This window comes from Melopsittacus undulatus, chromosome 7, assembly GCF_012275295.1.
Source record: "Melopsittacus undulatus isolate bMelUnd1 chromosome 7, bMelUnd1.mat.Z, whole genome shotgun sequence".
NCBI lineage: Eukaryota > Metazoa > Chordata > Aves > Psittaciformes > Psittaculidae > Melopsittacus > Melopsittacus undulatus.
Window position 1 is genome coordinate 47,168,223 of NC_047533.1, and position 25,581 is coordinate 47,193,803.

The window sequence follows — 25,581 nt, forward strand, 5'->3', positions numbered from 1 at the left end:
AATGCCGTGCCAGTCTATTCGCTTCACTGGTGGTCTATGAAAAGTAGCCAGGACATGAGCACTAGTGAACAGCAAAAAAAAAAGGTAAAAGATCATACATGATAGACAGAATAAAAGGGAACCATGATAAAACAGTTCTCTTTCCATAGGCTAAAAGTATTCTGTGTGTACTTTTTAGATCAAATCACTTTTTAAAAGTAACCTACACAAGCTGTCTGAAATTAGACATAGTGCATTTGCTCCCTAGAGGGGTCATTGGATTCCTTGCTGGTGGCAGCGCCTCCTCGCAAAGCACCACCTCGAATGAAGGAATATCCACCACTTGCAGTATCTCTTTAATACAAACAAAGTGTTTGGAGACTGTTGGCCCTTTTCTCTCAGCCAAGGAGACTGGTATGTCCTGTGGGACCCAGACTCACACAGGTCTGTGTTTCTGACATACAATCCTGCATAGCCAAGCAGCATGGAAGACCTGCAGGTCAGAGTGGACTGATAAGGAAAGGGAAGTGAGGCGGTAGCCAAACACAAGATGATGAAATACCAGCAGCAGCCCAATGGAAAGAGAAGAAACAATACAAGGTGAAATGTGCCCCATGGCTCATGGTGGGCACCAGAGTCCCTTGACCAGCTTTGCCCAACTTCAGTGTATAGTGAGTCATTGGTTCACTCATTTACTTGGTCTCTGAGTGATAAGATAGGTTAGGATCTGGCCTTAGCAATTGGGTTGTATGCAAAAGTGTGGTGATTCCTGTTTCCTCAGCTCTAAACCAAATAAACAGCCCCCAAAAGAATGTTCTACTCACGATGATAGGGATGGTGTTGGCTCTGGAGAGGATCTGCTTGACCAAGCGATACCTGTCATACAATGGCTTCATCACCTGTCTTTCATTTTTGGTAACCTGAAAAGGCAAAAGAAGAGAGATCCATAAAGCTTGCAGCAGATACTCCATTCCTTAATGCATGTGCCTCTGATTGCTACTAGGCAGAGAGGGCTTGAAGGGAATTTCATAAAGGTGAGAGATTAGCAGCATTAGCCCTGAAACTGGTTATGCAAGTGCTTGTGTAGGTCACTGCATCTCCTGTCCCAGGTGCCAGATGAAGCAGCACCTGAGCTTTGGCATGTCTTGTAATGTGGCTGTATGAGACAGACAGTTTAAATGACCAACTCAGGAATCATATATCCACAGCACAAAATGACCTGTCAAGGCAGTGGTCTGTGCCTGTAATCATGTTTACCATCACAAGGCACAACATGAGGTTTCCCACCCTTATTCTTGTGGCCAGGACCTCAGAAACAGTGTTTATGACCCCCGAAAAGAAAAAGGAGCTGTAATGACTAGATACTGCAATGTAAGGAGACTTTTCCAGGGTAGCTTAAACTACAGATTTCACAAAAACTGACTTTCCAGCTTTGCTATTCCTCCTGATTTCCCATCCAAGCCAGCAGTTCTTCATCTTTTTAACTCCCTAGCGTTGCCCACCACCCTTCCTCCCAGCAACTTTGCTGGAGAGAAGCTACAACAGATCTGAGAAGGAAGAAGGTGCCAGAGCTGCATGACACAGAGAAGACAGAATGTTGTAATGCCCACCCCAAGCCTTCCTTACATTGTTCTGTCCCTAATTCCACTTGTGCTTCCTCCTAAGTTTGAGAGCATTACAAACTGTGAGTGTTCATTTCTGGGTTTTTTTCAGATCCAAGCTAGGCCAAAAATTTCAGCAGCACTGACTGTGCAGGAGAAGGGAAGACCTCACAGACAGTAGGTAGTGTGAGGAAGAAAAGGCCTGTTCAACTAAGTACTAGTTGTGAGAAAGCTGGATTTTATTTCTTCAATGTTCTGTTACAGCGGAGTTAAAAAAACAAGTAGATAAAATACTCAGCAAAGCCAACCTGATCATCATCTTTCTTTGTATTCAGCACTGTCTGACCCACGTCTTATGACTGTCCTTCCATTAAACCTTTTGTCTAACTTTAGATTATAAAGCTGTTATGAGGGGAAGTTTTAACTGATTCTGATGTCATGCCTATCTTCCTCAAGGCTTTTTACTGCTGCTAATCATCAAAGCATCTGAATGGCTGCCATACAAAAATCAACATCAGCAGTGTAAACCCTAGGGAGCTTTGTACAGTCTCCCTTTCTATAACAGAAATAGGAGGAGAGGGAATACAGCTTGAGACAGGGAGGAAATCTTAAAAGCAACTGTCTGCAGTTAACTCACTGGAATAAGCTTTCTAAAGCTTTCGCATCCTTTCTTCGCTTTCACATCCTCTCTCCACAGCAGGAGAGGTTGTGGGTTTGCAAGGGGCAGAATAGCTGTATTGCTAGGAGTGGGACTAGGAGGGATGAACACTAAGAATCTGGAGGTAACACCTTCCTCCTGATAACTATGCCTATTTCCTATGTTGGGAGCAGATGAATAGGGACAAAGAATGAGGAAGACCTTTCGATTCCTTTCTGGGTTCAGTTCAAACATCCCGAAGCCTGATAAGAAGCATACAGATGGGCAGTTTGAGCTCTAGGGCTTGTTTGTCCCTTACCTCTGCAGCACAGTCTGGCCTCAACACCTGACAGGCTCAAGCTGGCTGTTCGCTGAGTAAGCAGCTCACATGGATTAGAGGGATGTGAGCAGTATCAAACAATTCACTCAGCCCTCTCTGTACTGAGTTTTGTGTTGATGTATCTGCATTCAGTTTCACTGGCTAGCAAGTTGCCTTCAACTTTGGACATTTCTTTGCAAACAATCAAGAGCACAACTAGAGAAACTGGGTAGCCTATATATATCTGTATATATAATTCCTAGCTTTACTCAGTTAGCAGTTAACAGGATAGGAGGCACAGCACTACTGTTGGCTCATACAGTCTCTGTGACTTAAAAAGACTGCTGAGGCTTAGGCTGAGAATCAAACCTTCAATTAACAAAATTTCAAAGTCAATAAATAGCAATGTTCTGTACAGAAAAATAAGCATAAGCCTTAGAATGGGCAAAAAAACTGTAGGTATGGTGAAGAATGGAAAAATTAAAATACACACTTCTGTGTCTGAGTATCAGTATGGAGAAAGAACGAAGAGAATGAATTTAGGCACTGGGAGTTAAGGATATGGGGCTTGACTCAGCCTTTCAGACTTACACCACTGACTGTAATTACAGCACTCTTAACTGAGAGAAAATGTGGAACACATGGCCAAACTGTCTCACTAGGTAAACATAAGTAATACAGGCAAAACCTGAGTATATTTTGGGAGAACATCAAAATGCAAAAGGACTGTTGGAATAATAGAGCCTTTGACACAACACTGGGGCACACTCTACATGGCAAAAGAGCAGCAGCTGAGAAGCAGACCACTGCTTGCATTGTTAAAGCAGCTCAAGAATTTCTGCAGCGATGAAATTTTTGGCTTAACTAAAACAGTTCAGTTCCACCTTTTCAGGTTCATCTTTAACTGGTGCAGAAAGACCCAGTTGCACAATAAATCTGAGCTCCATTGTTTTTCTTGTTTAGTTAAATATCTTTAAGAAAAAAAACCAACTTGGCTGAACTATCCCCATTCTCCTCAAGCTCTCAGTACTTTTCCACTGCTGCAGTGCCAGGAGCTGGGAACAGCAAAAGCTGATCAGCTGCAGTCTTACTTGCCATGCAGTTCAGTGTTGCTAGGTATAGACTGCTTACTTGAAAACAAACTGAAAAGTAATTGTATAAATAAAGCATCAGAAAGAGGAGAAAAAATAAAGATACACTGACAAGTTAGGCTCTGGACTTGCTTTCTTTTTAAACAGATTTAATTAAGTTTACTTCAAGATGCCACCTGTTGATTTATGTGATTGTAAAAGCAGCAAAAGCAAACTCTGTCTCATGAAGAAGAGAGGGAAGGTGAAGTGGATTCCCTTATGCTGGCTTTTCTCTATTTTACACAAGAATAAAACTGCATGTCCTCTTGCACAATTTTGCTGTTTTCAGTTGCTGGCATATATGACTATACATTATTAGTGCTTCATGAAGGCATTTAAAAAAAATTAGTGAGCTTTTCTTAAAACAATGGACAAAAGAGGAAATAATTCAGGAACAAAAGGAGGAGATCAGAATCCGTTGTGGCAGCAGAATGACAGATTTGTCAGCTGCACTTATCAAGTACTCCTTATAAGCAGTAATTTGCTGCTCCCAAGCCACTGCTCAAGGGATTAGCACCACTCTGAAACTAAGTTACTTTACCTATGCAGTTGGTAGTAAAGATAATAATGTAATCAGTGAAAAAGGAGGAGGGATTCATGCAACTTTAGGTGGGCTGGAAGCCACCATGTCTCTGCCACAGCAGGGATCAACAGGACACAATACTTAATTTTCTATCTTCACAAATAATTTTTCTCTGTTAAGACTGGATGTACAAGAAACCTCATGTTCTTTGCTTTCACCAGCACATGGAAAAAAACCCATTCGTTTCTCAGTAGAAAAATGAAATCTCCTCTCAATTTATGCTGTACTGCAGCTACCTGCCAAGCCTAGCGCTGTGTGCAGACATCACCTTGCTGAGAACAGACTCCTCAGTAACAGCACTTGTGAAGGATCAGGTAGGTGGATTAGAAGATGCAGGTGTGGTTTGAACAGCAAGAAGTTCTAGTGACTGTGACATTAAAGGAGCATTAGGGGGATTATTTACCACAGACAAAACATATCAAGGTGCACTCTGAAATAAACCCACTGCTTTACATACCGGTCTGCCATGAATGCTTTCATAATACAGCAAAGCTTTTTGTAGAGCCACTTTTTCAGCTGCTATCTGATCTCTTGTCATGTCCTGTGAAAAGTGGTACAGAGAGAGAGAAGAAAAAAAACCCCAGAGTTAGATTCCTGGACTCAATACTGATTTGTGGTGTAACCGTTGTAATGACATTGTGTCATTAATGTGTTGAAGACTCATCTCTGCTTTCTAGTCCTCTTTTCCCAGCTATATTGCAAAAGAGACTGTTAACATGAATGGCATCCTCTGCACAATGCAGGCAGACAAAAACAAACTTTGCCTATGAAGGTATTCTACATACATAAGGGGAATTTATCAACTATCAGTATGCTTAAAAAAAAAACAACACAGTATGCAAGTTTTAATGATGGTGGCTCTTTTTGAGTTAAGTTCTGAAGTGTAAATTCTACAACAAAACAAATGTTCTCTTTCTCTTAATCTGAGACAAGCAGTACCTCTTGCAAAGCTTGCCATCTTTGCTTTGACTGCCACAAACATACTTTACCATGAACTAAAGTGCAGTCAGACCGTCTCCTTCTGACAGTTCTGCTGTGAAAAGCTCTGGCAGACAGGCTGAGGGGACCAAGCCAAAAAAAGGGCAGACAGTTGGAGACTTCCCTAAGTTTGCCAGAGTTTCCCCATTGAACTTGCCTGACACTGAGCATTCTCTCCCTAACACAGCACCAAATACTATCACAGACTCTTTAAAGGCCAGACTGTGGATTCTTGCTACTATCAGAAAAGAGCCAAACACACACTGTTTGTACAATAATCTTTTGCAGATCTAGTAAACAAAGATAATGCTGTGTGCTCCCTCTGTTGCAAAGCACTGGATAGTTTACATGTCGGCAGACTCAAGGACTTCACTTACACGACTGCCCAAACCTCAGACACAAAGACCTTCCTGCTGATAACCCTCAGAGATTACAGCAGGTAGCAGAATTCAGTGTGAAACTCTGGAGAGTACCGATAAAATGCCCTGAAAGAAGGGCATTCAGCTGTGGAGTGAACTAGAAGGAAACAGATTACCTGATCCCCAGAATCACTGGAAGACTCAGAATTTTCAAAAGCCTTTGTAAATAACAACAGAAATAGCCAAATACAGGGCAGGAAACACTGCAGTAATTCAGAATCATTGCTTGGAATATACAAGGATCAGAGAAAGAACATACAATGACATTCAACAGAAACTGAGCTCTGGAAAAAAAAATAAGTCAGATATTAAAAGCAGAGGAAAGAAACCAATGCAAGTGAGCCATGAGTAAACGTTGTAGACTTTGTGACAAAATGTATAAGACACTTCACAAGAAGACTTTCATAAGTTACTGTGCAGCCAAGAGTTACCTACTTATAGCTAAAGGCCTAAATCTGATCTCTCTACATTGTACCTTAATATCTTCAGGTCGGTTTGTCTCTGTTCGTTTTTCTTGAAGCTTCTTCTGGATAGAATCAAGGGTTGCTTCCACAGCAGGCTTGGCAGACTTATCTGACAGGTCTTGCTTCTTGTCATCCTCCTTTTCAAGCTGAGAGCCGAAGCTCTTGGGGAGTGTGTTGCTTCGCTGACGCACAACAGGGCCAAGGTCCTCCTCTGATATCTTCAGTTTTGACTCTAAACAGGGACATTTGGGGAAGATGAGTAATTTTTCTGTTTTAAAATGTGACATGTGATTGCTAGCTAACATCAGATTTAAATGGGCAGAGTTCAGCTGTCCCCCAAAGGTGTGTGAATGACTGCTCACCTTTCAGTTGCTTTCGGAATTTGGCCAAATCATTTGTCCATTTGAGCACTTCAGGGTTGGCTGCTTTGTCGCTGTGGGAAGGCTGGAAGGAAAGAACAGTCATGCTGAATCTGTGTTAAACCAACAGGAGAGACTCACTGAAACAAGCATGTGTCACAAAGAGGTACAACAGAATTTGGATCCAGCACAGAGCACGGGCCCTGGCTTCTGAATGGCATCTGCATACTTTTGACCAGATTGTTTTGGACCTTGCTTTAATTGCTGCTGCCTGTCACAACATTGTCTCTTAGAGGCATTATGAGATTAACTTTCTTTTTAGATAAGACAGCACTGTTGATGGCAAACATTAAGTTGTAGGAGTGGCTCAGAAAGAGAGATGCACACTGGAATTCTTGTGCCTACTGCTTCCTAAGAGGAGGGCACCTCCAAAGCAGAGGAAGCCTAGCATAAACAGCTTGAGAAGTGCTAGAATGAATGTATCCTTACCAAAGGATCCTTTGCATCCAAAGACACCAAAATAACCCAAATGCTAAGTTACAGCAAGCTCTGAGCATTTCTCCCAGCCTTTTCTACTGTAGGAAAGTTCCTTTCAGTACAAATCTTTGTGGCTTAGATCACCAACAAAGATGCATACATGTAGAGCTTTAGCTCCTTAAAAAGCTTTCTGTGCATCGGAAGGGGATGTCAGGAATAATTAGAGTACAGTACACTGCTACCGCTTAGCAGCACTTGACTGTGGTTCCTTGTCCAGGAGTAAAGGTGGCTGCTCTCTCTCCTCTGCAATGCGCTGGTGTCCTGGGATTACCATCATTCTAATGAGATACGCAATTGTGCTTCCCATAACCTAAATTTAAATAGGCAAACGAACAAAACATAGCTATTCCTACACACTGAGCATGTGCTTTGGCACACTGTCTTAGCAGTGACCAAAATCCTATGAGTTTATTAGACTGTCTCTTGTGCTGCACTGATTGCACCTAATGCTTGGAATGTTAATTTGTTTGGTGAGGATGCATTGTCCTTTTTGGGTAGCAGCTTTTTCTTTTTTTTTAATTTTTATTTTTTCTTATAAAAGCTTTAAAGATTTCTGTATGTCTGACAGGCTTCCCTGATGTCCCTTCCCTTTGTTGCTCAGGCATACCTCTCCATACAAATGCTTAATTCCTATAGACTCACTCTGTATTTCCTCTCCTCTTCAAATTTTTCCTCAAACCTCCTGATCTTTTTCTTCAATCCCTGAATCCTCCGGGTGAGTTGTGCAGGGGTAAGGTCCTCTCTGTCATCTTCATAAGATCCCAAAGACGAACTTCGTCTCCTACCAAGAACAGAGATTACAGAAAGAGCTTATCCAAACAGCTACAGTACATCTTCATGCAGAGCAGGCCACTTAAACTTTGTGTAAATGAAGGCCAATCTCACAGAAGTGAGAATGCTATGTTGCTACTCTGTAATGACAGCACAACATGCTCTAACAGCCTCTTTCAGCAACACCAACTCCCTATATATTAATTCACAAACCCACAGATAAGTAGTTTATCAAGAACTTTTCTAAAAGCATGTTTCCCATCTGTAGCAACAAGAACCTAACACAGCATAGCTATCTGGCACGTGTGATCCAAAGAGATGTTGCATGATGCAACTGTATAAACCCTTTACAGCTAAGTGCCAGGGACAGCACAGACAAATCACAACCCACCTCATGAAGGAATGAGAATTGGGAGGGGAAGGAGGCACTTCTGTATCATCCAGGTACTGCTGGCTCTGTCCATAGGCATAGAAGCGAGGGGACAGCATAGGATCACTGTCCTCATCCAGAAGCTGGCGAATTAAGCGACCAGCCTGAGGGGAAAGGCGAGCCTCATCTGAGTCTAAGCCGTCTCGCTGCCATGAGGAAAGAGCAGGGATGGGCTCTGGGAACAGTAAGACAAAGGCTGGTTTTATCGTTTTTGTTTTACATGTACAACAGACACCAGGCAACTTTTCTACTGAACCCTGACCCATTTGCTGGACTGCAATTCCTTATTGTCAGGCATTCTCTGGGTTATTACTTTCATCTGCCCAGGGTGCAAAGCAATGTGAAGTATTGCTTGTCTACAATGGGTACTCTAACTAAACATAAATAATCTCCTAGGTGCAACAGAAAACTGTACCCAAAAGTTGGCCAGTAATTGCCACAGACTGACACCTAATGAATCTATCACCAGCCAGCACCCTTGAAGAAAAAAATATGCTGGACAAGAAAGATTTCTTGGCACACAGCAGTACAAAAGAGAGCACTGGATTACAAGAGGATTTTTTTTCAGTTTCAGGATGTACTAATGCTGTAAATGAGCAGCATATTAATTGTCCCTCTGTAGCCTTCAGTACTCCAACACAACCCTGTCACCTGCTGTTGGAAATTCAAAGGTAAGGAGTAAGCATAGGTTCTTCTGGTCTGCAAAGGAAAAGGTGTCTCACATTACTACCAGTTCCACAGGGTGCCTAGTCTGTAAATTAACAACGATGGCAATATGATCTGAGTTTCCCCCTTTGCTCTTTCACATACAATCCTTCTGCTTAACAGTATGGCAATCTAAAGAGCTGGAAGCAAAAGCAGTGTTCTACAGGGAGATGGGGGAGTGGGAGAGAAAAAGAAACCCAACTTAGCATTGCTGATTAGCATAATGGAGCCCACGGAAAGCAATCGCCTCAATCTTGTGATCACTCCCTCCAGATGCCATAAGGAGTCTAACGTTTTGTGTTCAGATAGTTTACTAAGCTGATCTGCATGCTCCTACTTAGCACCACAGGATTAGACAGTTTAAGAGCCAGGCTTTGAACTTATAAATCTAACAAATAGTACTAGAGTCAAGTAAGAAAACAAAAACCTTATAGAAAGTTCCCAGACCAGTAGCACAGCTGTGGATTCATTATTTCCAGTGCCTACTGCAGAAGAATAGGCATTCTTCTTTCATGAAGGGCCTTTTGAAGTTATCAATTTTTGAATAAAAGCACCATTTCCCTTTTTTGAACAAGGTTAACATTTTCATAGCTCAGATTGGATTGCATGGTGTTTAATATTCCCTCCCATGCATCACTTGGACAGCGCAAGATCATCCACAATTCAGTTATGACAGGTGCAGTGGTATTTCGCCTGTACATAGCATCAAACAATGCTCTCCTCCTCTTCCCTTGTTCTTTAGCACAGGAATATAAATGGCACGCCTCTGCTTAGAGGTTGGTGCTGCATGCAAACTGGGAAGTTGCTCTAAAAAGGGATGGCTGGAGATTTTTTGCATAAGAACCTCTTGCAGGTGTTGTGATAAGTGAAGCATATACAAGCCTGGCTTGCAGAGGCTACTTTGATGAGGTGTGCAAGTCCCAAGTGCCTGTCAGCTGTTTTATCACAGATTGAAAAGCTTATGCAGCCTGCACTTTTCTCAGTTAATTTCTGAAACGTGAGTTCTTTCTAATATGCATTCAACCTTGGCAGTTCCTAATACCTGAAATGTTTTCCTCCAGGAATCTGATAAGAAGGAAGGTGAAATGAAGGGCAAATCCTGCAGCCAAACTGTGACACTTTGGTGTTGCATGCTTCATTGAATCGCTCATGATGTCAGGAAGGCCCTCACAAGATCTCTTGTAGTAAAATAAAGGCTAATAACACAATAGGAACAAATTTGATACATTTGACTAGCAGGAATGAGGTTAAGTGAAGCATACAATTATTGCAGATGTCTTCCATTTCCAGTTTTTGGAATACACTCTTACTACCTAACGAAATTTGCTCTTGGAAATTGTTAAAATTACATCTCCATGGGATTTACATAAATGGAATAAACTTAGCAGAAATCAGGAACATATTTAGTAGTAGCTAAATTAAGCTTCTACACCAGCTAACAAAGCCACTATTAATCATGCATGGTGCATGTGACTTTGTCCCAAGGTGGATTTATATACCAGATAGCATGCGACATTCAGGGAACTGTGGTGGCTCAAAGAGCTTCTGATCAAACCCCCAAAGACAACAAAGCACTTAATGCAAGCTAATGGAGACTGAGGTATGTGTATTTTCTACTTTGTTGACTTCAAAATACTGCCCCAAAATAGAAACTCGCATTCCAAAGGAGAAAATATTAAAAAGGAGAAGGAAACAAGTCCCAAAAGACAAAAAGTCCAATTTGAGACTTAACAGAAGAAATGGCTGCTACAGAAAATCAGCTGATGTTAACCCTTGCTCCTGGAAGGCCTGACTCCATGGGTAACTTCCTTCCCTTGCTGACTATAAGTATTTAGAAGAAAAATACCATCTGCATACAAAGTGGATAATTCCCGTGAAAATAACACAGTTAAGGGACATATTTAGGTATGTAGAATTACAGATTTTTATCTACATTAGATCAGGAAGTGGACCAGAGCTGTAGTCCAACTGCCTTCTCTCTCAGAATGGCCAAGTGCCAAGAACTTTAGCTGGGAGCACTGGAATTGATGGATTGCACAAATATACAGGAACCTTCTAAGGGTAAGCTGACACTTTTTCTGACAGTGCACAAACAATCAATTCCTGTTTAACAGAATACATAATATCTTCTGTTACTAATTAATCCAAGATAGCATCAAAGTGTTGAGCCTTTTCTGAAGGCTGCTAAATTCCCAGACTTAATGGTTCAAGTTTGAAGTATCTGCTACCATTAATGTTGTCACCCTTTACCTTTTCTGCTAATTGAAGAATAAGTTCTCAATAAAGAATGCAAATATTTCGTCTTTTTTTTTAATATTGACTTGCCGGAGCAGTTACCCTTCTGTCGTCTTGTCTTGAACAGATCTCTCTTGCTCAGAGAAAACTCTGTGTTTTCTAGTAAGCTTCACATTCCTTCCATGTACTATTCCCCTTCCCCCCTTTCCATTATGACAAGCTTTCGTGAAAAAGAAAATTTGGGAATACCATGGCTATACTAGTGCACAGAAAGGGTGAAAAAATGTTCTATTTCCTGGTCTGGCTCTTAATGCGATCCTTTTAGGTACCCCTTTTCTAAGTTGGAATAGAAGAAGACAAATACGTTGGTATTGAGTCTGCAGCTCTTCAGAAGTGCCGCACTCCCTCTCAAAATCCCACAACCAGCTAATCTTTCAACAAAGCTGTCAGCCATCTGCCAGGCGTTGCTCTGCAGAACTCTGTAGGCACACATACACCTGTAGCAATACAACCCCTCTGCCAACCTGCTGCATAGAGGGCTGGAGATATTAATAATCCTGCATCACGCAAGAAGGAAGACAGATAAATTGTACGAAACTGGTGCATTATTGATGAACTCCAAGCCATCTAGCTGACAAAACCCAACTTTTTTTATCATTACATTGTATATTTGCCCCAGGGTTACTGGGGGCTGAAGGACCAACAGAGTGGTGCCCACAAACACATCCCACCTGAGGTGTAGCGGGCAAAATGCTGCAGGCATCTCCTGGTTTCATCTCTGCAGCCACACAGCTGATGAATGCTGCTAACACTGCTTTTACACACACTCATCTGACAGATAAAGGAGGCCAAATCTTAGCTGCTGTAAACCAAAGTAGGTCTGGAGGGATTAAAAAGTCTAAACTAACTACAACACCTGAGGTCCTGGTATTAAATCCCAGCCAAAAGACTCCTCTTAAAGGCCTCTCATAATGCTGTGAATAAAGCAATTTAAAACTTCAAAACATTCACTAGCTCACTAACCACCTATTTTACTCATTTTATAAATAACTGTTTGAAAACATCCTTGTTTGAACACATCACCAGGTATTCTTCCTATTTATGCAGATCAAAAAGAACGGCCCAAATAAAATGCTACCATGCCTTTTCAGTTAGTGAGATGACACACCTCTCAGCTAACTAAAGCAAGCCAACTTTCTATTTTTTATAACATAATGTCACAATAAACAATGAAAAAAGTTAAAAATATCAAAGCTATAAAATAAAATCAGTAAACAATGCAATTATTCTTTTCTACATATGGCAATAAAAATGCATTGTGTTTCATCACCTTTTGATTTCTTACCCAAGAGGGTTCCACACAAATATACTGATACATCTAAGTCCACTGTGTTGAAAAAAAAAAGAAATCTAAATACAGCTTCCCTGTTGTTATACTGTTTGGATTTTCTTTCTTTCTTTCTTTCTTTATGTTAAATGGGAAAGCATCAATTAAGTCAGTGCAGAAACTATTTGTAGCTTCACCCTCAGGGTCTCAGTGCTGCAACACTTGAATTCTCAACACTGAGAACTCAAATTGTGTTTTAAATTTCTACTTTTATTATTTTTTTTCTTTAAGCTTAGAAGTCTGCAGAAAAAATGTCTGCTGATCGTTTCATAAGTGTTTTTTACTGCAAACACTGCTTGAAGTCTCATCTATGGAACTACTTTTAAACTGTCAGAAATCAGGCGACGTAGGCCGCAATCACACACATCGCACCGATTTACTGAACTGCCTATTCAGCTCCAAGCTGCTGACAGAACCAGCCGCTGTTATGGACAGCAACATACTTGCAGATTTTCCTTGAGGGCAGGATAGCAAGTTCTGGGCTTGAATTAGAAACATTTGGTAAGCAATCTGCACAATAGCACTGGATTGTGAGAGAACACTCTGTCCTCCTTGCTGGGGGCACTGGATTCAAACATAATCCACAACAATTAAAAACCTTTGCAATGGAAGTAGCTCTGAAAGCACTTGCTCACAAGGCATCTCAGCTGGCCCTGACTGACTTAGCAGGCAAGCCTAGCAGTCAGACACCCCAGTTCACACTAACAGCTCAGTTCACACCCAGCCCGAGAATAAAACTATTTGATTTGCACCCACAAAATGCACACTACTAAAATAATCCTCTTGTGCTATGGGAAATGCACCCAGGCTAAGCATTCAGAACTTGAATTTGACTGGGGCACTGCTCATGCCCTGCATATGACATCAGTAGCCTGATGATTACTACACACGTGCTTCTATATGTAGCACGACAAGGCAGATGTAGAAAGTGGGCACATGGCATAGCGTAAGCCTATGCACTGGATGAAGCAGGAAGCCAACTTCCCTGTCCTCTCTCTGTTCAGCTTTAAGAAAAGGGAACATATCCTGAAGAAGTACAGCAAATTTCTCCTCTTGTGTACAGATTTGACTATGTGGTGAACCTTAGAAAAACAAAAAAGAAAGAATGCAGTACAAGTTACTTCTAGTACAACATAAAAGGCAGGGGGGACCCTGCCAGCTCACCTGGCAGCAGTTATCTTTGCCCCTGAACAGGGGCTTTTAAGGCAGCTCTGGTCTTAACATGATGGATAGCCTGCCTGAGTGACAAATAAAAGCTGATCAGCAGACAAGGTTGTCTTATGTAATTTTGTGCCCATTCTTCAAGGCTCTTTCTTGATATTTGCATGGAGACAGTGACAGCTACAGCTGAAGGCAGCCCCTCAGTCTGTAATTGTTCTCACAAGGCACTTGCAGTTAGTTGCCCTAATCACTAGGTGCTCTGTATCCCCTTCAGTATGATACAGAGGACCCTGCCCCCAAAAGTCAGCTCAGCTATGTGCTGGAGGAATGGCTAGCTTCCCAAGAGATGGACCTACCAAATTTTCTAGAGCAAAGCAACAACCAACTCACACTGTGCCTCCAAATGTTATTGCATTTGGAGACACAGTCCTTTTCCCTTTTCACTGGGAATGCAATCAGAGCTGCAGCATGCATGGATGCTGAAGAATTGTGTGAAGGTTGGAGTGATGCGGGCTGGCTGGCTGGGGAATGGAGGATGCTAGAGCTGTGGATGGGTGGTACAACCCTGCCTTGTAAAGCCAGTCTCAATGACAGACTCTGCTGTTACCTGCAGAAGCAGTCTGAGAGTTTACATTAAGATCTTCCCCATCCCTGGCTGCTGCAAGCTTGACTTCACATCCACAGCTAGGAAAGACTCAGTGTCTCATTGCTGAGACAAAAAAGGCACCATTTTTGTGCTCTTTAATCTGTGCCAACAAAATGGTGATTCTGGAAGGCACTTATTTTTAGGAGACATCTCTCTCACCCTAGACAGCTGATTCTTTTGCAACTGCCCACCTCCCCCTCTTGAGAAATACATGTGAACAGACCAGAGGAAGGAAGAACCAGAGAGCAGCACTCTTCAAGCACAGTCACACATGCTCATAATCCTGTGTCATACTTACAGGGCAGGGAAGCTAGAATCCAAACATAACAGCATGTCTATAGAGAAGTACAACTTATTTCATATGATGAGAAGGACTCTGTCAGACAGAAAGGAGCTGTGTATTCCCCTTCATGCATTCATATGACTCCCATTAGTAACCCAGGAAGAAAAAATATGTCATTATTTCCAAAGGTTCACAAGACAGCTGAAGCCACACATCACCTCTGAGAACACAGACATGCTCACCCTGGCTTGAGACCCTGCAGGCCAATGCTAATTAGCACTTCAGCAAACACATAAGGCTTCCAAGGCCTCCTGGGAGCCCTTCCATGGCCCTTTGATTAGCCATGCTGCATGTTCAGTGATGCCACCTAGGGAATCCCTGCCTAGCAAGCAAGTGAAGAAATTCTCTCTTGTCCATGACTAGTTGCCTGGCTGAATCAAAGGCAGCCATGGCCGTGGGTCTGCTTTACTCACTCACACCCAAAGCATCATAACTACTCCCCTCCTGGAGGGAAAGGTAAAATATACTAGGTCATGTATACTGTGGAGGCAGAAGCAGAGGACATAACTTCTCAGTGTGCCTCAGAGATTGTTTTTTTAGAGCAGCAAATTAGTTACACATTTTCCTTCTCTTGCTTTATTGAAATACCATACTCGCATTTTCCTGTTTCCTCCCTGTCAAAACCCTTCTCTTTCACTCCTAAAGCACAAACTAACAGAATAATTCTTGCTTGTACACATACACAGTAATTAGAAGATGGTTTGATCCTGGAAGTGCTGGACACCTTAAAGTCATCTCAATTTCAAATGAAATTGAGGTTCATGGCACCCACAGAATTTCCCCAGATTTCCCACTCTTAAGTCAGTGCAAACAGCCAACCAAGCATGCATTCTGGAGATGAGAGCTAAGAAACAGAATTGAAATAACTTAAAGTACATGCAATCTAACATTGCTGTTTGAGCTGGTGATCAGGTTTTTTTTACAGCATACACAGAAGTTGTTGTTTTTAAGAGCCATCAAAAGACACAGTAGCAGAGAGACAGCCTTTTTTCCAGCTGTGCTTTTCAGATCCAAAACATTATTTCCGAACACTGACTGAAGTGGAAGAAAAGGGAGAAAGAAGGAAGTTCTTTCTGGACTGGGAAATACAGAGTTTCTTTGAAATGTAGGGCAGTCTAGCTTAATACTTGAGTGACCAGCTGCCAAGAAATAAGCTATCCTGAAACACTAAGGGACTTAACAGTACTGAACAGCACATGAAATTAACTTCAGGAATAAAACAGTTTTCTTCCTATAAATGACAACAGAATTAGTACCCATCCAGTATTTTGCTTCCAGTTTCACCAAACTTTCAGTTCCATATTCAGACAAAACTGCTTTCCTGATATTTTTGGCATGGGAACACAGTAACATGATATACCCACCCCACTCAAGTTTTCCCCACTCTCTCTCTCATTTCAGTCACACAACCAGCCATCACACAATCCTACCTTCCCAGTTGTTGTCATCACATAGTGCTGTCAAATCCAGTTGAGGCACTTCTGATACAAAGCTGTTTTCCTGTTCATCAGCATCTTGATTTCTTTGCAACTTGTTTTCAGGAATGCCTGGATGCTCTTGAATCTTCATACTTGAAGTCAGCTATATTCCCATACACCCACAGAATGAGAGAGAAAGGAAAAATGTTTCAGGAGGCAGAGGAGGAATAAAAAAACCCCCTCCAGTCACAGCAGCAGTAACCTCATGCCTTTAGCTAAAAAGATCCAAGCAAACAGACCCTGATGTTTCCAGCTCCAAATTCAAATCCCCTGCTCAGTGACCCCTATGTACTAATTGCTCACTCACACTGGTAAAAACACCCTTCCATCTGCCTTCCTTGAATTTTTCCTTCTTTAGAAAGCCACTGCAAGTTCCTGAGACTGCCTGCCCTGACAACTGCATGCAGATGAAAAAGCCTCCAGTAATAATCGATTGGGATGAAAAGGGAGGGAGAAAGGCAGGAAAAAAAGGAAGGGGGGTGTGCTGCGTACACTTCCTATAGGAGCACAACTCCTTGAAGCAGCAACAAAAACGCTGCTGCCGTTGTAAGGCTGTAGCAATATGGTGTCTTCTAAAAAGCAGGCACTGGAGCTCCTGAGGTAGCAGCCGCAGACAGCAAGCAGTGCAGGCTACGTATATACGAATGCTCTCATGCAAGCTGTGCTGGCTCAGATCAATTAGTGCCAGCTAAGCTGTGCTGGCTGCACATTCCCCGATTTCCTGTGGTTGTTTTCTAGCTGGGCGTGGGGAGAACAGAACTATTTATGGAGGAGCTCTGGGTATTAAAGCAGTGTTGCGCAAATCCAAATGGCAGTGGGGTTTGGCATCTCGGCTGGAAGCAGTGTGGACTCTGGGAAAAAGCCAAAAAATTCACACAAGCATCCAATGACTTAGGAGGAAAAGAAAAAAAAAAGCAGAATGCCGTAAAGTAAATGATTCATCATTTAGCACTACCTGGAAGTAACTGCTGTTTGTCTCACCACTATTGCCCCTGCACATACCACACGTTGTGTGCATTTATGCAGAAATCACTGCCGTTCCCACAATCAGATACACAGTGCGCCTGTGTGTAATAATGCTTGATGACATGAGCAGTTTTGTCACTCTAGAACAAATCAGCTGTAATGCCTCCCAGAGGGCAGTAGGGAAAAGGAAGTGCAAAGCACGTACATAAACATGCAGTGTGATATGTATAAACCTACGAACAAACACAGAGCTATCCGAATAGACAGCATTACGTTACTACATAAACTACTTGATCTTGTTGAGAAAAGCTTAGGCAAAATTCTCTCAAATGTAGTCTAGCAGGTACACAACATGCAGATTTGCCCCTGCAGGTATCCTGATTAATTAGCAATCTGCATATGCTGATGTGTGAAGAAAACGGACCTAAAGAAAATAACTGGCACATTTGGATATATTTTACTTGTGAATCCAGAAGCATGGCCAAACTGTACTAAATCAACAGCCTTAATAAATGCCACTAAGGCACACTTAATTTATTTCATCTGCATTAAGCTAATAGTGTGTGTGTTTGGGTTGTTTTGGTCTTGGTTTTTTTGCTGGTTTTTTGTTGGGTTTTTTTTTCCTTCGAGCAGAGAAAAACAAGTAAACTTCATGTAGAGGGGAAAAAACCTGCCCAGCAGACAAAGCATACAAACAAATGTTTTTATCTGGATTCAATTCCATCAATCCCTGCAACTGGACAGAGTGCTGGATAATCTCATCTCCCTTTCCCACGAAAAGCTGGATCAGACGATCTTTTGAGTTTCCTTCCAACCTGGGCTGCTCTACAGTTCTAAAAACCTGGGTGGTGAACACTGTAAAGAGTGTTGTGCATTGTATTTGTATAAGGTTTGTATTTCCTTTTCATTTCAGTAAATCACCTCTTTGAAACATTATAACAAAAGGAAACACTGGATAAGAGTTTGCCAAGCACTAGTAACTCCTACAGTTTGACACTAAATCTGATTACAAATCTGTTTATTGTGAGATCTTTATGTGGAAAAATGCTAATTCACCACTGAATATCTTTTAAGCTGCTTACAGGTTGCGAGGACTTAGATATTTCTTTAAGGACTAGTAACAAATTTCTTGCCAGGATCTAAATATTCAGCATACATTACAGAGAGACTGGCCAGTGGCCAGAAACAGTCAGACTTTGACATTTACTGAAGAACAAACTGTACCAGCTGATAAACTGCACTTAAATTGCCAGCACAGTATTTTAAAACTGAAAGACATAAAGCAATAACTTTCAAAATAGGGGCTATTTTATTACATTAAGTGTGAAGACAGGAACCTATCTATCTGCATTTTAACAATTTCAAAGGAAGCAACCTGAAAATACCATCTCACAACCACCACTGATGCTAATTACAATTAAATGTCTTTCCATGAGGTGTGTGCAATTTCCGGACTTGTTAAGGCTCTTAAATGACATCTGGAGCAGATATAAAGGCACTTCCCAGATGGGTAAACATTTTCATTACAGATATATTAGAAAGATCATATCTATGTCTTCTTCCTTCTAAAGTCACTCCAGTTCTTGAAAATACTTAAAAGATGTTTAAAAACAGGCCTGTGCTGTGCCCGCAGCCAGCTACTCTCCCTTCCTTGCTCACTGATGCAGTCCCTAATACAATGAATAAATCATCAGGCGTTCTGAAAAACAATGGTGATACAAACCCAGGAGACTACTCCAGAAAGCAGATGTTTAACCTTCTTTGCATTAATGCTCCAAACCCATAGAGTGGTAGATAATTTAGTATTCCCATTGCTTATTTTCCTGTGTGTTTTCCTGATGCCACTAATCACCAACCTCCTGACCAAAAATCCAGTATGGGGAACTACTGTGCTTTAGGTATGGATGCCCCTGAATTTCTTACAAACCAAAGGGACAGTAAGATGATGATCTCAGTAGCAGTTGACAGTCACAGTGCACTGTAGATATTACATAAATAGCCACAAAAAAAAACAACCAAAAAAACAAACTAAAAAAAAAAAACCAAAAAAAACCCCCAAACTAACCAACTTCAAACTAGGCACTTGAGTTCAGGTTTTTAGAAGCTGCTTCTGCCCCCATGCTTTGCAGGTACCTGTAACTACAGATCTAAGTAACCTGGGGATATTCTCCCTGCTCCAAAGGAAATTCAGCATAAAGGGTAACTCAAGCAGCTAGGAATAAATGGCAACAGAAGGATCTTTGAATTCTGATCAGGAAGTTGTATTCTGTTCAATTACACGTGGATTCAAACCAATTTTATTTAAAAGGCTTGCTTCCCCTACATCTGATCATCCATTACAACCACAAGCAGGAAGCCTCCTTGAGCACCTTTTGTAATACAATCTGATGCAAGAATGCAGCCATTCTGCTCCCTTCCTCCTGAGTCATGCCAATCCCACTCTACCCTTGCTGCTTAAAGGCCCTTATCAAAACCTGGGTACTAGATAGCTGTGTTTTTCAAATCACAGTCTATATCCTGGAGTTTAGCTACTTCCAAGGTCAGATTATGAAGGATACAGAAGCACTGAAAACTAATTCAGGACATGTGTTTAGAGGTTTTTTTTACTGCCTCATGGCGACCACTGCACAACCAGTAACTATGACATATTCAAAATATCTCCCTGACTGGAGACAGGGTGAGAAAGAGAGTAAGAAAGTCCCTGCCCTTCCTCATCCTGAATAAGTTGTTTGTTACTAAAGGTATGTCTTTAAGCTGCCCTAAGCAAAAGGCTTATAAGGGACAAGGAATGTAAAATTACCCTGCAGGAATGTAACATTTTCTTGACCTTGTAATTCCTATATAATACAATCTCTGGTTAAGGCAATTTAAACTGTAAATTTTAAAACTCTTGCCAAGAAGTTTACTTTAAGACGATGATTTCATATTCAAATATACCTCTCCCAGACTAATTTAAAAGCTTAATGGGAGTATTGTGTGGCATGGCAGTGACAGCACCTTCTCCACACGCAAGTATGTGAGGGACAAGGTGTTGCAAAATCCATGCTCTGAAAACACAACAGCTTACAAGCAAGTGCCGGATCACTGGGGATTACTGACCCTGTGGGAGCAAAGTAGGAGATTCATCTAAGCCCAGTCAGAGCAGTGATCAAAGGCAGCACTGAACACCCCTTGCAGAGGTTACACGTTTCAGCGTCCCAGGAACTTCTGCAGCTACAATGCAGCTGGTCAGAGCACAGCTGATAGCAAGTAATCTTTTACCTTTCTTGCTAAATGGAAATAATACCTATTAGAAATGGAGCCTTTCAAGGCAAAAACTGCATAGTGGCTTTTATTTGTAAAAAAAAAACCCAAACCACCAAACCACAAGAGGAGGCTAGTTTAAGAATACTGTCAGCCCTCAGTTAACTCTAGATGGCCAGAGAAAACAGACATTGTCCACAGCTGTTTTACTGTGCTCCTCTAAAACAGGTGCACAACTGAGGCAGAGGTGCCTCAGATAACTCTCCCTAGTGTTATAAATACTTGGCTGTCTAGAAGTGTTTCAAGCAAACCTACATGAACCAGTGACTGCAAAGGTGTTCACCTAAACCAACCTAAATCTTTGCTTTGCTGAACAGATGAAAACACCATGAAGTGAAGACAGGAAGTGGTTGTTCAGCAGAAACTGAAAGTTGGGGAAAAACTGTCACCCACAATGTCACATCTCCCCTCCTGACACCCATCCCAACCACCAACCTTAGGAGAGAAGCAGATTATCCGTTTTTCTAAGACAAATGAATCGCAGACACCTGTGTTCAAAGGTAACAGGTTGCATTGGGAAATCATAAACAAAAGGCCAAAGGATTTTAGAGAAATCAAGAGAGATAAGCTAATCTTACTACCCTGAGAGATAACCAGTCACACACCCTGTTTGCAATGATTAGTAAGGGAACTTTGTGTTACTTAAACCAAAGTGCTAACTTCAGTGACTAACTTTTTGGCAAGGAGAAGGGTTTGAAGGGAGTGAAGCAGATGCTTTTGGACCCCTCAGTGACTGAGATGCTCCCTGAATTATGTAAATAAAAAGCAGAAGGAAGGAAAAGAAAAAGCAAATGCTAACACCATTTCTCTAGGAGAAAAAAAATTGTACAGAACCATATGCCTCACTACTTGTTTCCACTCAATAAAAAGCCCATTTAGAGACCACAAAACTTAAACATAAAACCCAAAAAATACCAACCTGAGAGTGCCTGAAAAAAACCTCATCGTTTTCACTTTCTTTGCTACAAAAAAAAACAAAACAAAAACAAACCAACATATTACAAATACAAAACCAGACTTGCCTTGTAACAAAAACAAGCAGGACTTCTACACACACAGGTTTTTAGATTCTTGCTACTGCTGCACACTTACTAATTCATTCAGTAGAAGAAGGGACACTCTGGGCTACAGCACTTCAGGCTGATAAACTATGCATTTTTGCTTCCTCTCAGGAGCTATTTATGAAAAATATGTCATTTAATTCCAGTGCTCTTAATTCAAACCAATACAGCTCTCCCAACAAACCTAACTGTGAAGGGAATTGTCACCTCAGGCAAGCAGAGTGGGGCTGTTACAGCTCTTGCAGAAGAGGGAAGCACAAAGGGCTGGATTCCCAACCAAGAAGCTGGGAGAGACAGGCCCTGCAGTCCCCTGCGTGGAGCATGCTGGTTCAGGTGGTTCACAGCTGACCGCTTTTCAAGTCTGCAGCATCAGCATCTTCAGTGCTGGGAGAAGAATCTTGGTGGCGTATGCTACTGGGCAGAGCCAACACAACATAGTGCCTCCATACCATCCTTCTAACACAGTGGTAATGCTGTTTTGCAGCATAACTGACATGCTCATAGCCTGTGGTGGAAGATCTCTTAGGCTGTACTAAAAACACAGGGAAAATAAAACATATATATATTAACAAAAAAAATCACCTTTCTTCAGATAAAATTTCCATGTCATCAGGTCCTGTTCTGTCTAGAGGCCTGGATGAGCTAAAGCTTTCCATACTCTGTAATACAGTAAATGTTAAAGCAGTAAGATATATAAGAGAAACAGATTCAAGCGGCAGGCCAGTAAACAGATCAAATATAGAAGCATCCACCAGGACTTCTAGAAACAAGGGAACAAGTAGACTCCTGCTTGCTGCTCATTTATAACAAAACACACCCCACATTTTATTGCCCATAACCTGCTAAAAAACCAAGAGCTGCTCACTGCTTTATCTTTCATGAGACAACCTCAAAATGTCTAACAGAATTATGCTGCATAGTACCCTGCTAGTTCCCATATTTGCAGACTGGCAGACAGCCTGAGCTTGAAAGTGATTCTCCAGTATGTACAAGTCCTGAAAGAGCAGGTACTAACACCTGCAGCATCTTTCCAGCAGAACTCCTTATGCTTATCTTAGAAAAAAGTTCCCTTCTCAGCCAAACCCTTCCCTAGTTTCCTCTTAAATGGGCAGAACAATACAAGAGACTGCCATATGCACAGAGCCAATGATAACTTGTGCCAAAATATGAATGCAGGGCAAGAAATGCAACTGGTTATGACAACTTGTTCTGAAATCTGTCTTGGCTACCATGAGGAACTTTAACATTGCTGTCCTCTAAGAGCGTGAGAGAGCACTGTGAAGACAAGTCACATTGACACTTTGGGCACATGTCCAGGAGGTTTTCTACCCTGTTTTTGAGAAAGACCCTCTTAAATAGGAGCAAGTCAGACAGTAGAATGGAATGTGGTTTTTGCCCCAGCCCTGGGAACTGTGTGCACAGACTTCCTGGGGCAGTCACAACCCCCTCTCACTTGCTACACCTCCAGCCCCATAAGGTGACACAGCCCAGCATTGCTTAATGTGATTCTTCAAGTCCTGCTGGTACCTGGTTACCATGTTTCTGTAATGCATTTACAAGCTTTTAATACTTTGTGGTTGGTTTGTGGAACTGAGTTTTTCCACCTCTGACTTATGCTTTTGAGTCACATGCAATTAGACAGCTAAGAGGAAAGCTTCCATACACTGTCCTACACACTCTTTCAGGCTTTGAAAAGTGGGAAGGCTTAGAAAGAGGTGCCTAAGAAGACACATCATAAACATGTTTACAGGATGAAGGCCTATTAGCAAATGTTAAGGTGCAGGTTATGTCCTTTGATATTCCAAGTAGGTAGTCTAATTTGTGTCATTATTTGACGTGTAAAGATGTAGCCAAAAGAAAGCTAAGCCATCACATATCCTGCTGGCAGCTTCTGAAATGCAAGTATGAAATAAGCACACTCATGAAAACATAAAAAGCAGCCTTTGCTCTTCAAAATGAATAGCATCATGCTCTCTGCAAGCTATTTCTAACAATACTTCTAGTTGACAATCCCACTATGACACTACTTACTGTAGCAAAGTAAGCAAGAAGCACACTGATGGTCATGCTGGTCAAAGTGCTTTTTGTGCTAGGTTAGTCTATTTTATGTTCCTTTCAGCCTTTGCCCCTCAGTGGGAGGCAAAGTCCACTGGACATAGGTAGGTTTGAGAACATTTCTTCTGGGCATGTTTTAGGACTTTATGTTTGTTTCTCAGGTCCACAACAGAAGTAGACACTTCTGTCAGTCTTTCCCATATCACAAGTCAAATTCTCATCTACATTTAAACTGCTTCACACTCCACAAGTACAGAGAAAAGCTGCAGAAAAGAGTGTAAGCATATGATCTTTACCTGTCTTAAAGTCCATTGCTGCAAGCAAAGACACAGAGTCAGTGTGTCTATCTCACTGTGCTTTCATGAAGTATCACATGAGAAGGTTACTGATACTGAGCACTAAATCTAAGCACAGCCTACAATTTTTAGAACCTTGCATTCTTTTTATCACAAAGGAATCCAAATCAGTCTATCTCTAGAATCTCTGCAGAGGGTAGGGGCACTAGATCAATGCAATTTTGTGAACTAAACAAAATGAATCCCAACACAGTATCATATCAAGAAGGACTCACAGCAGTCTCTAAAACCTACTCAAGTATAACTGAAGGAAACACCCTATAGCTTGGAAGGCCAGTTTTTTCCACAGCTTTCACTGTTACTAGCTGTGGTGCCATGCACAGGGATGCATAGCACTTCTGCCACTGTAAGTAGACCCTGCACTGAAGCATGGTACAGTTTCTCAACTGCTGATACTATCATCTGCGTGTGGTTTGGTTGAGAGGAAAGCTTATTTCAGTTTTATTCTACAGCATGTAAAAGTTGGCAAATTATCTTCTACTGTGAAGATTGTACACGAATATGCTGTTCCACAAATTCTATAGTATTCCAGATTTTTAGGATGCTATATCAGTGCCATTTATCTCCTCCACCAAAGTTAGCTAGAGGTATCACCTTGTGGATCAACACACTCTGAAGTGTTTTGCTAATTGCAATAACACACAGACTTTAGGGAAAAGGCAAAAACACCTTTGTCATCTCATTATCAAGCAGTAATTTACCATCTACAGTTTCAGAACTTAGCAGAAATATAAACTTGACCTAAACATATGAAACTGTGTGTGAAGTTTCAACCCCCTTGCAAGACTTTTGAAAGACAAGAAAGAAGACTTACATCCTTTTTCTCTTTCCAAACATGCTTTGCTGAATTCAGATGAAAAAAGCAAAAAGTTGTGGAAAGAGAAAATTACTATAGTAAGAGGATCATAGCAGAAATACAACTTCTCAGCTGCCTCATCACAAAGGTTGTAAGTGCGGGATCCAGTGTTCCCCATAGTCCAAACCAGCCACTTATGCTTGTACTGCAGGCAAAAATGGCTACTCAAGGGAACCAAATGTGCAGAGAAATTAAAAAGACACTTTCCCATTCTAGTCCTAGGTGTCAAATAGCACAGCATGTCAGCTTACCACAGGGCTGTCCTGGTTGTCATTAAGCTCCGAGAGCTTGGTGCTGGATTTCTGCCGTTTTGGTTTATTCCTTTCACTAAGATATCCAGAACTGTTGTCTTGTAATTTTTCTACTTCTTGAGCAGCTAGAATACAGTCTTCAAGACTGCTGAATCCAGAGGGAATGTTTTCTTTGTTGATGACTTCCCTAAAAAGAAAAGGGATATTACAACAAGAGCTTGTTTAAAACACTCTCCCGCTACATTTATGGTAGCAATAGAGAAATACATTATGCTGACTGGTGCAGTTCCAGCAACATCACCTACGCCCTATGAAACCAGTATCTCTGGTTCTTCCTACTGCAGCAAACAACACACACGGTGCAATGCTAAATCCCACTGAGGTGTGAAAGCCACGTGTATATACCTCTGGTGAGAAACTATGAAGATCAATGTTTGGGACTTGATTCACTTCCCACTAAAGTCAACACAGAGAATCTCATTATGCTGGACTAACTCCTGGCTGTCTGTGATATTTTTATAGAGAATACACAGTATATTCTCCTTTGAGACATGTGCTTTCAATGTAGAAA

At 41.5% G+C, this 25,581-nt stretch overlaps 1 protein-coding gene across 3 annotated transcripts in view; it reads right to left on the minus strand.

Moving 5' to 3' along the window:
• Positions 1–25,581, minus strand: part of FAM13A (family with sequence similarity 13 member A) — a 128,954-nt gene that overhangs the window by 10,572 nt on the left and 92,801 nt on the right. For all 3 annotated transcript variants that reach the window (XM_034064602.1, XM_034064601.1, XM_031048726.2), the window contains 10 exons: positions 25,011–25,197; positions 22,075–22,151; positions 21,351–21,393; positions 16,115–16,265; positions 8,169–8,382; positions 7,649–7,787; positions 6,473–6,554; positions 6,122–6,342; positions 4,707–4,790; positions 804–899 (listed from right to left, as the gene is read on the minus strand). In XM_034064602.1, the coding sequence (XP_033920493.1) occupies positions 804–899; positions 4,707–4,790; positions 6,122–6,342; positions 6,473–6,554; positions 7,649–7,787; positions 8,169–8,382; positions 16,115–16,265; positions 21,351–21,393; positions 22,075–22,151; positions 25,011–25,197 (1,294 nt within the window). The remainder of the gene's footprint in view (positions 1–803; positions 900–4,706; positions 4,791–6,121; positions 6,343–6,472; positions 6,555–7,648; positions 7,788–8,168; positions 8,383–16,114; positions 16,266–21,350; positions 21,394–22,074; positions 22,152–25,010; positions 25,198–25,581) is intronic.